The sequence below is a fragment of the Megalobrama amblycephala genome, linkage group LG10, assembly GCF_018812025.1.
Source record: "Megalobrama amblycephala isolate DHTTF-2021 linkage group LG10, ASM1881202v1, whole genome shotgun sequence".
In the NCBI taxonomy this organism is placed as follows: Eukaryota; Metazoa; Chordata; class Actinopteri; order Cypriniformes; family Xenocyprididae; genus Megalobrama; species Megalobrama amblycephala.
The window spans coordinates 14,671,423-14,684,264 of record NC_063053.1 but is presented as its reverse complement, the minus strand read 5'-3'; the positions used below and the strand labels follow the sequence as shown (position 1 = coordinate 14,684,264).

At 35.2% G+C, this 12,842-nt stretch overlaps 1 protein-coding gene across 5 annotated transcripts in view; it reads right to left on the bottom strand.

Moving 5' to 3' along the window:
• Positions 1-379: 379 nt before the first annotated feature.
• pik3ap1 (phosphoinositide-3-kinase adaptor protein 1) overlaps positions 380-12,842 on the bottom strand; it is a 19,054-nt gene continuing 6,591 nt past the window's right edge. For 4 of the 5 annotated variants that reach the window (XM_048204763.1, XM_048204765.1, XM_048204766.1 and 1 more), the window contains exons 3-17: positions 12,077-12,309; positions 11,172-11,316; positions 10,863-11,005; positions 9,976-10,105; positions 9,596-9,792; positions 9,137-9,296; positions 8,568-8,633; positions 7,864-8,139; positions 7,613-7,675; positions 7,295-7,497; positions 7,140-7,200; positions 6,563-6,730; positions 6,011-6,081; positions 2,445-2,545; positions 380-1,344 (exon numbers count right to left, since the gene is read on the bottom strand). In XM_048204763.1, the coding sequence (XP_048060720.1) occupies positions 1,239-1,344; positions 2,445-2,545; positions 6,011-6,081; positions 6,563-6,730; positions 7,140-7,200; positions 7,295-7,497; positions 7,613-7,675; positions 7,864-8,139; positions 8,568-8,633; positions 9,137-9,296; positions 9,596-9,792; positions 9,976-10,105; positions 10,863-11,005; positions 11,172-11,316; positions 12,077-12,309 (2,123 nt within the window). In that variant the 3' untranslated portion in view covers positions 380-1,238. The remainder of the gene's footprint in view (positions 1,345-2,444; positions 2,546-6,010; positions 6,082-6,562; positions 6,731-7,139; positions 7,201-7,294; positions 7,498-7,612; positions 7,676-7,863; positions 8,140-8,567; positions 8,634-9,136; positions 9,297-9,595; positions 9,793-9,975; positions 10,106-10,862; positions 11,006-11,171; positions 11,317-12,076; positions 12,310-12,842) is intronic. The other variant, XM_048204767.1, reaches the window with a different exon arrangement.

The window sequence follows — 12,842 nt, the reverse complement described above, 5'->3', positions numbered from 1 at the left end:
TCAACAACCACATTCATGGCATATTTGTAATTACCAATTATGAGTTTCCAACTTGTAAAAAGCATTCATATCCTTGTAGAACTCGTAATTACAACTTGTAAACTCTGAATTTTCGGAGAGCTCCGACTTTGTACCACATGACCACTGCAGATTCATATTGCTATTGATGTTGCCAGCTCCAAGTAGAACATCATGGGTTGTCATCTTGTAATTCCAATAATTGTGACATGGCGTGAATGTAGTATATGCAAGCGCACACTCATCTGCCTCCACGTTTAAGTGCAAATCTCCCACCCTACATTTTTTCTTTTTCAATAACCCATTACATTACTGTACACCACAATAATAATTTAATATGCAAGAAAATATGTTTCGTTACTTCCGTTTCATTGCGACTTTAATCAATATTGTCACACATATAAACACACATATACAAAACACATCTCTGCCTTCTTCACACTGTGCATTCACACTTAAATACACTGTTTCCATTTTTCTGCTTCTCTTTGGGTGATATACATTATAGCCAGCAGTGAAAAGTGAATAAATATTTTGAAAATACAGAAAAATATGCTACTTTAAATCTCATGTGCACGGATCACAGCCAACACAAACTATATTGCAGTTTTAAATAGAAAAAAAAGTTCTAATTAAAAAAGTAGGGAAGTTCTTGAGCTTGTTATTTGCTATAACTAATGGCACTCAGAAGACCCTTCTAACATTTCATATCTTCAGCTGAAGATTTTATATTAAAAACCTATAAATTAAGGTGATAGATTGCACAGCAAGTTGAGTCTAGATCAATTCAAATGCAAAGAATGCAGGATTACTGATCCATTAGCTGTGACAGGAACTTAAAATTACTGTATTCACAGGCAGTAAATGAAAGGTAAGATAGCTTCAAGACTTCTGAATCTGATGTTTAGATATTATTCAGTGTGCTACCTGGATAGTTTGAGCATAGATTTATTTCTGCAGCATATGCTGCACAATTCTGTGCAGATTTAGAAGTTGGTAAAAATAATATAGGCTAAATGGCAAACCATCTTCCTTAAGAGATGCCTTCATACAAACCTCTGTAAGATCACTGACTGACAGGACTGCTTAGCAGCTGTCTTCCGTTTCAGACACAGCCAATATCTTTTGCTCCATCTTGAAGAGATTTATAGATCTCAAAGGCTCAACAAGAAAAGTGCACAGTCAAACAGAATGAAAGCCAGCCACGTTGAAGCAGACCATCACCATGTCCGTCTCGGTATAGGTGGAGGTGGAATGGGCCTTTGCGCCTGAGAAACAGGACGGGATGGACTCGCTACATATCGCTCATTTAGTACCTCTGAATTCCTAAAAGAGAGCAGGTTCAATTTAAAATGAATAATTTTCACACTGAGCTCCGAAACAAACCAGCTAGGGAAATGCTTAGAGCTGTTAAACTAAATATCTACATACTCATGCTATTGCACCAAAAGTGTTTTTACAGTGTTTGTAAGGCATCATTGTATTGATACTGCTTAAACATTTTATTTTTTCCTAAACTACAAACCCTTGATATTAAACAGTAAAGTCTAAACTGTTCCACACTACTGTTTGATGTCTGTAAGATTTGTTTAATGCTCATGAAAAATGCATACTGTATATTTCACCATTTATAGCTGCCTTAAATTGCGCAATGACTATGTGCTGACAGCTGAAATTAAGTGGAAATTAAAAAAATGACATGAAACCGAAAATGTTTTTGTATGAATGTTTGCTGATTTGCAAACACTGGCATTTTGTTCCAGAAAAATGCAAATCTAGTTCTTAATTTGGGTCGGATGTGCACACCTCTCTAATTTTTTTCCAAATTTAACATAGTGCCCATAAGTTGAGAATTAGCAGAGGATATGTGAAGCCCACGTCAGAGTGCAGATGTTCTTCAGCCTCTCTCTGACACGATCTGGTGTTTGTGTATACTAGCTGGTGAAGAAGTAGTGCATTCTAAACCCACACTCCCATCTTTACAAGATTTAAAGGTTGATACAAACTTCTACATATGATAACATTACTGATGGAAAGTTAAGCTTCACAAACTCCGGCACTGTGGTTAAGAGAGTTTTGCGATTGATGCTGTGGTTTGTCACATGGGGAGGCGTAGAGTTTCATACATGAACCACCTTTGCTTCACCTACAAACTTTTATCCAGTCATCTGGTACATTTTTGCAGTGAAACTTTTCGAAAATAAAACTAGCTGAAGCCACAAACCTAATATGTACATGTTCTCTCTGTGCACCTTCCAGTCTCGCTGTGTAAAATAACTCTGTGTTAAATTTATTTTTTACTTAGAGTTTCAAATGTATTTCACAATAGATCTGTGATAGAAAACATCCCTGTCTCACGCCTGTCTTTTCTGATCAAAACGCAGTCGGTTTTACCTGGTATTGTGGAAGGCATTTTAAACACGTACCTCTCCGTTACACGTGGTGGGATCCGGGGTGGAGGGAGTACTGGTGGAGTGTTCACTACAGGCCGGAGAGGCCGTGGAGGAAGCGGAATGTCCGGAGGCTCCTTAATCATGAAAGTAAAGACATATGAACATTAAAAAAAAAATTAAGGTGTAATAATTTCTTACATGGTTCTATTATTTTCATTTAAATAAAATATTCTTATGCAAAATCTCTACTACACAATCTAAACACTTTTTTAATTTTAAACCAGGACATTTTAACATTACAATGTATTACAATTCAAAAGTTTGAGGTCTGTAATTTTTTTTCATTTTTGTGAAAGAAGTTTCTAGCTCACCAAAGCTGCATTTATTTGATCAAAAATACAGTTAAAACAGTAATATCACAACAGTTTAAAATAATTTTCTTGTATTTCTTAAAATGTAATTTATTCCGGCAGTCTCAGTGTCACATTATGCTTCGTAAATCATTGTAATATTCTGATTTTGGTGCTCAAGAAACATTTGTGACCCTGGACCACAAAACCAGTCATAAGTCGGGAGCAAATTTGGAGCAACAGCCAACAAATCATTGTATGGGTCAAAATTTTCGATTTTTCTTTTATGCCAAAAATCATTAGAATATTAAGTAAAGATCATGTTCCATGAGGATATTTTGTAAATTTTCTACTGTAAATTATTTTTGTGAGTAGATATACATTGCTAAGGACTTCATTTGGACAATTTTAAAGACAATTTTCTCAACATTTTGATTTTTTCACATCCTCAGATTCAAGATTTTCACATAGTTGTATCTTGGTCCTATCCTAACAAACCATACATCAACGGAAAGCTTATTTATTCACCTTTCAGATGATGTATAAATCTCAATTTAAAAAAAATTGACCTATATGACTGGTTTTGTGGTCCAGGGTCACATTTCTTCTTAATATCAATGTTGAAAACAGTCGTTCTGCTTAATATTTTTGTAGAAACCGTGACACTGTTTTCAAGATTCTTTGATGAATAGAAAGTTATAAAAAGAGCAGCATTTATTTGAAATAGAAATCTTGGTTACAATTTATTTTGATGGTTCCCTTTAGACAGTCTGTTGACTATAAGTAACGTTGCATTTACATGTCGACTAACTCTCATTAGAGTATTAGCTGAGTATTAGTAGACTGTTTGGGGCTTCCGGAACGATCCACGCAGTGTAAAAGTTTTTCCGGTTACAGTGATAGATAGATAGCCTCGATCAGAACCAGCTCGGGAATCAAAGTCGTTTTACGAATTAAATGTCATGAAAATGTTTGAACGTTCTTGGTGAATTATTGGTGAGACTACAGAGCTCTCATTAAGAGCTAAATTTAATAAATAATTTGAAGTGATGGCGGTTAAACTTGTTATATTCTCCGTGTCTGTTTGGTGCGGCTGTGCATTATCGCACTCCATGTGCTGTAAAGACAGTGCCTGCGTCTCAAAGTGCATACTATCCATCCTAAATAGTAGTCTATGTGTAATAGTAAGTATAGTATAGTATAGTATGCACATTGGGATGTATAGAGTGCTTTTAGCGACGTGCTGGGGAAATTATCAGCTGGAAGCTCCCTTATCATGCAAGATCCTCTGATCTTGGACCGCTCGCACCCTGATATTTCTGGATATAAACACTTCAGTCTCTCACTCATTTTCCTGTCGTCATCATCTTAAAGTGTGTATTATGCGCAGTATTATTGCAACATTAATGCAAAGACTGATAGTTGTACAGTGTGGTGTTGGAAATTAATTATGTCTTAGTTTAATCATTTTAATCGATCAGGATTAGTTATAACATATGCTTGAATGTGGGATGTGATGCCATATGAGATTACATGCTATATATTTTTTAAAACATTAAACTCACGACAATATTATGTATATTTTATATCCCCCATTAAAGTATATATTGGGAGTTTTTTTTTTTTTTTTTCAATATTATGTATCTCGATTTTACATGCCCCATTAAAGTATATATTGGGAGTTTTTTTTTTTTTTTTATGAATAAATTATATAAATAATGTTCGTGGTACTTAATACGATCGGGGAAATTGCTGAATGAGCTGCGTAGCCTTTACTGTATGACAGCTGGTAATATAAATCCACCTGCCGGTAAATTCGAGCAACGGTCTGAGCGGCCGTACAAGCTACAAACCAGTAGAAAATAATTTCTTTGTAGATTATACAAAAACGACTTGGAAAACAGACAAAACAGAAAAGGTAAGAAGCGATATTTGAGAAAAGAGCATATCAATCTAATAGCCGTAGACGCATAGCGGAACTAACTTTACCCTGCGTCACGTGATTTCCGACATGAAAATGATTGTAGTAGTTTAAATGAGAAATAGTTGCAGTGCTCTGGACAACCGCTACAGAGTTATTGTCGCTATAGAGTTGGAACCGGTGAATGCGGTTTACAGGTTTCATAGAAAGAGAACGATTGAGCTCGTGTGAGCTGGCTGGCCCTGAGCCAAATCAGTCGCGGTAAGTTTGCGGACTAAATACCTAGAGGGGCAACGCGAAACGAGAAGACATGTGAAATTAAACGTCATGTTTTAATGAAAAGTGGTGGAAATAACGGATGATGGGCACAGAATGCTAACAAAACTCTGAGACATTTACAATCACACACCCACCACAGGTGTAACTTGCAAACTGAAAATACATCAGTGATATACCTCCGTTTAAACAGATTTTTGTGTGTGGTGGTGCTGTGGGTTTCAGGGATGTTTAGATAACTATAAAAGTGTTAACGTTCACTTTTCTTTAAAAATATTTAGCTATCAGTTTAAATGCTTCAGTTTGTTTTCACTATGTAATATATTAAAACAAATGGAAACATTTAAACTGATAATACTGTATATTTATTAAAAAAATTGATCTCACAAGGGGATTGTTTAGGGCTCTTTGCCTCGAAAAATCTTAACCTCCTGATATATCAAATCTGAGAAATTCATTAGCAATAAACATGTAATTTTGATGGTTTAACACTGTCTGTTGCTCATAATTGACTGTACAAAACACTCAACAACAAAACACATTATGGTTGCCCCAAACCATTGTAACTGCTCATATTATATTATAAAGAATTGAACTGTCCTGCAGGAGGACAGAAATTATTTTTTAATAGATTTTCTTGGTAAAGACTGGTACAGTTAATACAGCAATGTGAAAAAATCTCAAGTAACCTAAAATGTGCTTAATTTAGTGACTGAACTGCTTGTTTTCAAACATATTATTTAATAAATCACTAAGTTACATCAAGGATCAAATAAAATAGAAACGGCACATTAAAGTTAGATGTTACAGTTGCATGATAAAACCATTTTTTGTGTGTGTGTGTTTACGTTCATTGTACAAGTCTGATATAAAGTATGTTTTTGCTCAGGTGGCCAAAATGTGCGCTCAACAGAGAAAAGTTTTGCTCAGCGAGAAAAAAAATTAGAGGGAACATTGGTTTGGGGTTAGTAAAATAAGTTGACATGTACTTGCAAAGCATCAAACTATCATTATAATGCAAATTAATAAATGATTAAAGGAAGAAAACTGACCTCACATTCACCATCCATCCCACTGCTGTTGCTGACAGTGCTCTGAATGCTCAATCTGTGACTGCTACTACCTGCACAAGTCAAACATTTACAATTTCATTGTTGAAACACACCATACTAGTAAACATAGTTCAATGACTACTTCAGTTCAGTGGGGTGGGCTCACCCCAAAAAGACTGTTTAAGTTTTAAGAAGCTAACATTTCCCAAAAACGTACTTTGGCATTTCCTTAGCACAATGAACTTTTGAGATGGTAATACAATAACATTTTCATATATACACTATGGTACTGAAATTAATGTACCATGGTATCACACTCCAACACATTTTTAAAAATACCATTGCACTGATGGTACATGTCCAAAAAACATGGTAGTACCATGGAACCTTTGAGCACCTTTTAAAACTTTCTACAAAAAAAAAAAAAAAAACATCCTACCAAAATAAATGTTTTGAAAGAGCTGTGGAGCAGGGTTAATCTATTTCAGTCAGTATTTTTTTCAGAAGATGTTATTGCATGAGATTAAAGAAGTTATTTTTTTTTTTACATACTAGAAGTGCTGGAGGTGCTTCCTGTCTGCCAGCTTCCTCTCTGCAGCGGTCTACTAACAGGAGGGGGTTGGGCAATCGAACGAGGTGTGGGTTCGTACACTGAGCAATTCACGTTCATTTGAGAACCCCACTGAACGTTTGTTTGCATTGGTGCTGTAATCATAAGCTCTAATGAAAAAAAAAGAAGAAGAAAAAAAAAAAAGTTGTTTCATGCTAAATGTCATAAAATGTAACAATACCTTTAAATGGCCCCACCATAAATGTATTATTTTTCATGTGCCAGAAACAAAAATATTTTATTTATAAAATATATTTATATTTAAAATAGATTTAATTTATAAAATATATTTAAATATAACAAAATTAATGAACAAATAAATTCTCTCTTTTGCAGTATTATTTGCATTATTATTATCAGTGACTTTCATACAACATTGGACTGATGGGGCGTGAAACTCTTTTACACTTTCCACAGATCATTAGTTTTAACGACTACTGAAACTTTTCTTGTACACTCTAATAGCATGCCATTTTAACCACTTGTAAGTATATCGTGGAATGAAAGGTGTTTCCTTACCAGCATTCCCTTTGCCTCTACAGCGTCGGGTGATGCTGTCTCTTAATCTCTGTAAATTTTCCTTGAAGTAAATGGAGAGGTGGTTACAGAATCCTCAGAGATGCTAATTTCATTTGTTAACATTCAGTTCTGACAATTATCATGGCGGAACTTACTTGCTGAAAGCGGAGAGAGCGCCATCTTTTATCTTGATCAAACTGCCAAGCCTTGAACTCCTGCACTGCCTCTTCCACAGTCAGCTCTCCCACCTTCACCCTCTCCTGCAGAGAGATGAGCTGCCTCTGTCCAGGTGTCTTCATGCCTGCAAAGGGGTCATGGTGACTGCTCATGTTTCTGTCTCTCACCAGCCGTACAGGTGCTGTAAGAATGGATAATTTGAGAATGGCAATAATTTCAATTTAATGTATCCATATTCTGTACATATATACCAATGGTTCGCAATTAGGCTAAAGAAAGACACTGTCACTCTGTACCTAAAGAGGAATCCCTTTCTGGCCGTTGGCTGAGTGAGTATACAGGTTCCTTGAGACAAAACACTGTAAAACAGGTCAAATTAAACTGACGTTCTAATGGGACTGTTAAGATATGCGTTAAAGGTATAGTTCACTCAAAAATGAAAACTGCGTCATCCTTATGCATTCCAAACCTGTATGTATGCATTTGTTTCTTCTGCTGAACACAAAAGAAGATATTTTGAAGAATGTTCATAACTTTTGGTTCACACCTTTGGAAATGTAGGTTGTGTTCTCTTCAGGCTCTGGCAGGTTGGCTGGTCGTGGAATCGGTGCAGGTGGGCGGTTGATCACTTCAGGGCTGGAATGTTCCTCTACTGTGTCATAAATTTGCTCAGGGCAGCACGGGTTATACGGGTCCTCCTCTTCTACATCACCATAGATTTCCGCATTAATGCCCATGTCATGATAGTCTTCATCATCCATGTCAGGGAATCCACCATTGGTTGAATCATGTTGCAAGGGTTGTAAACGCTTGTCAGGTTGTGCTAAACGAAAACCATGAGAGTTCATATTATTTGACAACTGCAAAATATACAACGCTTGTATACTAGCTTACGTTTTTATAAACACCATATATTAACAAGCTGCTCTGTTTTCACAGTATGCAAACATGCTACATCCTGTAGCAGAGATCGCAGGTTCAAATATACATACTAGCAGAATAAGATAAGCGGGCTTAGCTAATTTATCTATTTCCATGTGTGTTGCATTGCAAATATGAGGATAACATTGCAAGCCTTTACAAAAATGTTGTACGTTTGGTGATATTTCCAAATAATATGTTTTCAGACGTAAAGACAGACAGCTGAAGGGTGTTGTTATCACATAGGGAAAAAAAAGTGACAAAAGCCACATTAGTCAAAAGTCACACAAATAACTGTTATTTTATGCCCATCGTTTCTCATTGATGTACCTTCAAAAAACTTTCTCAGCATTGTCTCCGTGCTAGAGACCTCCAAATCACTTTCCAAGTCATCATCTGTAGAAACATAGATTTTGTATACATATTTTACAAAACATATCTGGCAATAGGGCAATAAAACATGTCTTTTAAAGGGATAGTTCAACCCAAAATGAAAATTCTGTCATCATTTACTCACCCTCATATCCAAACCTGTATGAGTTTTCTTCTGTTGAACACAAAATAAGATATTTTGAAGAATGTTGGTAACCAAACAGTTGACGGTAGCCATTGACTTCCATCTGTCAACCGTCTGGTTACCAACATTCTTCAAAATATCTTATTTAGTGTTTAACAGATAAAAAGAAATTCAAACAGGTTTGGAGATGAGCATGAGTAAATGATGACAGAATTTTCATTTTTGGGTGAACTATCCCTTTAATGTTTACATTTGTAACCTAATTTTCATAAAATGTATAGGTTAGCCATAGTAAAAAAATATACCACTAAAAAATAATAGAAATGCTTCTACTTCATTCATTAAGAATTCAGAGTTTTTAAAGAAAATGCCATATACTAACCTATTTCAGGATTTAGTTTCATCATAGACTCGTAAATGTCCTCATTGTCGAAATTTGTGATGAAATTTTGGGAAGCTGTCAACATATCCTCATAGATATCTTCATTGCCAGGGTTGTTCTGAGATTCCTCCATGTGGATCTTCACTAAATCTACCGTCTCCTGTTTGGTTTTATGAAATAAAGAATGTTTACAGAAATAACTAGCACCACTGCTGTACTGAAATGAAGGCAATAAGAAATACTGCTGTACAAATGTGCGCTGATCATTAACAGAGCCTAAATAACATCATTGCATTTGCATTACCAATGTTCTGCACAATGAAACTGCCCATATCATATTTAGTTTCACATGTATTAATAAATCTATGTGTGCCCACAGCATTTCAGGAAATGATGGCTGGCTCTATTCACTACACTCAGTTGCAAAAATCATCAAGAACATTTACGCAATGAACTCACAACATATTCATCCATGAACTGTCTTAAATCAGAGAAGCCACTCTTCTCGGCCAGTTTGTTAGGATAATCCCCATCTTTGTTCATCACACTGTAGGCCTGCATGGCTCCGGGGCACCGCATTAACAAAGACGTTAATTTTTTTAAGCCATATTTGGCCGAGAAGTGAAGCAGTGTTGGGAGTTCCACATCACGGTGATCTGAAAACAAAGAGATCTCTTCTTATTGTTGTTCAATAGAATGTCAATGTTTCCTGTCTTTGAGAAAATTAACCATCCACACCACTTGGTGTTATGTTATCTACCACCATAAAAGATATTAATCATAAGCTAGACTTTTATAAACTATGTCACAAGCAAGTACTTTTGAATGAAACCACGTACTTGCATCTGTGTTATCTGCAATTTGACTAATTCCAAATACTTGTAATCCATTTAGAGGCATGTGTTCTTCCAGAGAGTCCGCAAGCAAATTATCCAGTGACTCGGGCACCTCTGATGTGATGTCAAATGCCTGAAAATTGAATAAAATAAAATAAAAAAATCAGCTCAATATTAGTCTGTAAATGAAAGGTCCTTTTCTGTAACTACACTTTTAAAAAAGGCAAACATTATAGCCTGCATGTTTACAATTTGTGAATGAAAATGAAATGTTTATGTTGAATTAAAATGTTTACTGCTCCTCACAGTATCTTATTGACTGATCAACAAGTTACATAAAGCATCTTGCATTACTGAGTTCAGGCTTGTGGGCTGCCATTCAGGCATCTGTGCGATATCAGGCCACTTGCGGGGCTGAAACACTGTCATATATATTTGATATTTTTTAAATTACTACAAATTTTAATATTTCATATATTAAATAATGTAATATATTTCCCCTGCCTCTAGCCTAGGAAACTGGGATAGGCTCCAGCCCTATGACTTAGAAGGTCATATAAGGAATAATGAGAGAGAGACATATTGCATCTTTCATAATACCATAATGTATCATAAAAGGATTAAAAATATCAAGTGAAGACGTGCTTATTTGTATAGCACTTTTGACAATACATATCCTTTTTATATATAATTATATATATATGAGATATACATGTTTATGATGATACTTTGAAATGATACATATTGTGAAAAGCACTACAGATATAAACATGACATGACTTAACTCTATTATCACATTCATTCACAAGTCATTTCAGTTTACATGATCTCTTTTTTGGTATAACACCTTTTTTCTGTTTTAACTGATTGATTTTCAGTTCCATCATTACCTGACACATGAACTGCATTGGATCCGTTGCTTTCTCTAGATACCTGCAAATTTCCTCCATTTCTGTGAAATATGTTACTGTTGTTGAACAGACCACAGACTCATTATTATAAAGAGTCAATGAGACTTTCCCAGCTGGCATTTCTAAGAGAAAAAAAAAATGGTTAAAAAACAACTTTTGCCTCAAAGACAAAGCTTCTCTTATAATAAATGAGCACATTACCAGGAAACAATATGTAAATTCAGCTGAAAGTGAAAAAGCATGGAGGAACTGATATGAAAAGTTCCTCTTTCTGTGCTTTTGTCTTACCAGGTGACTGTACAGTAACAATACACTCGTTTACAAGAGTCCCAGGCATCCGCTGCGGTGTCGAGTGCTGAGAGTGAAACTCCACCTCCAGGCTGCCCTCATCCACAAATTTCTTCACCATGATTATATAAATATTCACACGATTCTTTATGGGAACAAACAAATGGTGAGAAAGTCATGAGACCACGTTAATACAGTAAATGACAGTGTAACACAATCTGATGATCAGAATTTCGCAAATGTCAGCAAATGCTTTTGAATGAAATGCTGAAACTATAGTTAACGATGTAAACTACTTGGATTTCACAATTTTTTAAAAGTAACAACAGTTTACAATGTAGAGGATTGTGAGTCAAAACATAGTTTTAAAAATATGAACAAAACTACACTATTTCTATCAAGCCATAAATACACTAAAATGTCGAAATGTCCACTCCATTAGGCATACTGTATAAAAATGTCTCTTCAGCCATTAAATTAAATTAAATTAGGCATAATTTGATTCATTGTGTTCTCACATAATCAAATTGATTGATTTAAACTAAATATTTAAGTGATTACTAAAAACACCAGGAACGAACTTTGTAGGCTTCAAAGACAACTTCATTCACTGGAAAATAATATGCGATTTAAAAAGAACGGCATGGGCAGCTGTAGTTTGTGTCATATTATCACTCATGACTGCTACATCATACTTATTTCATCATGTCACTGAACTAAGAATGGCTTAAATTATCTAAATCAAGCTTCTTAGACAGGGCCCACTTGGCACTTCCTTTCTCGATTGAAAGTGGAAAAAAGTGTGATCTCAAACCATGTAAGCTACGTGCTGACATTAACAACTAAGTATTCTTAGAAAAAGGCTTATATTTAGGCTCTGCATGCATCATGTGCCATGTACTTACCCCACATAGTATTCTGTCTGGTTGGATGGTGAGGCAGGTTTGGTCATCTTGTGGCTCAGTGGCATTTGAACATGTCTGCTCAAAGGGACAAACATCACCCCCGTTCATCTGATGCTGTTCCGTCTCATCGGGTAAAGTTACAGTCTCAGGAATTTCAGATATTGTGAACTCATCCATGCGTTCTTCAAGTTCAATTTCATATGGATTCTGGCAATGATGTTCATTAACGGATCCTAGGATGAAAAATTATATATTAAACTTTCCTTCAGATCAACCTCTTCATGTTTAGTCAAATTAATTATGAACCGCCATGCAAATAAAATAAAATAAAATAAAAATGTTAGATCTACGGAAGCTTGTTTCGGCAACGGAATTTTAAAAAAGCTAATTGAGATTTATCTTATAATTCATGCTTTTTTTCGCGCAATTACGAGTGTTTATATCTCGCAATCGCGAGTTAGTCCGAATTGTCAGATAAACTATTTTTTATTCTGTGGCGGAAACAAGCTTCCATACTGATCACAGACTAAACGTTAATTTAGGCCAACCTCTCTAAGTATGATTTTGCATGGAGGATCATAATAAAATATACATTTATTAGAAAAAAATAAAGATATTAAAATATAAATAAATAATATGTAAATATACAAATATAAATTAGTATTTTTTAAAATACAGTAGTCAACAATTGAAGTGGATCAAAACCTTCTTCTTAGGACAACTTTGATGAACTTTTTTGATCCACTTCAAATGTTGACAACTGTAA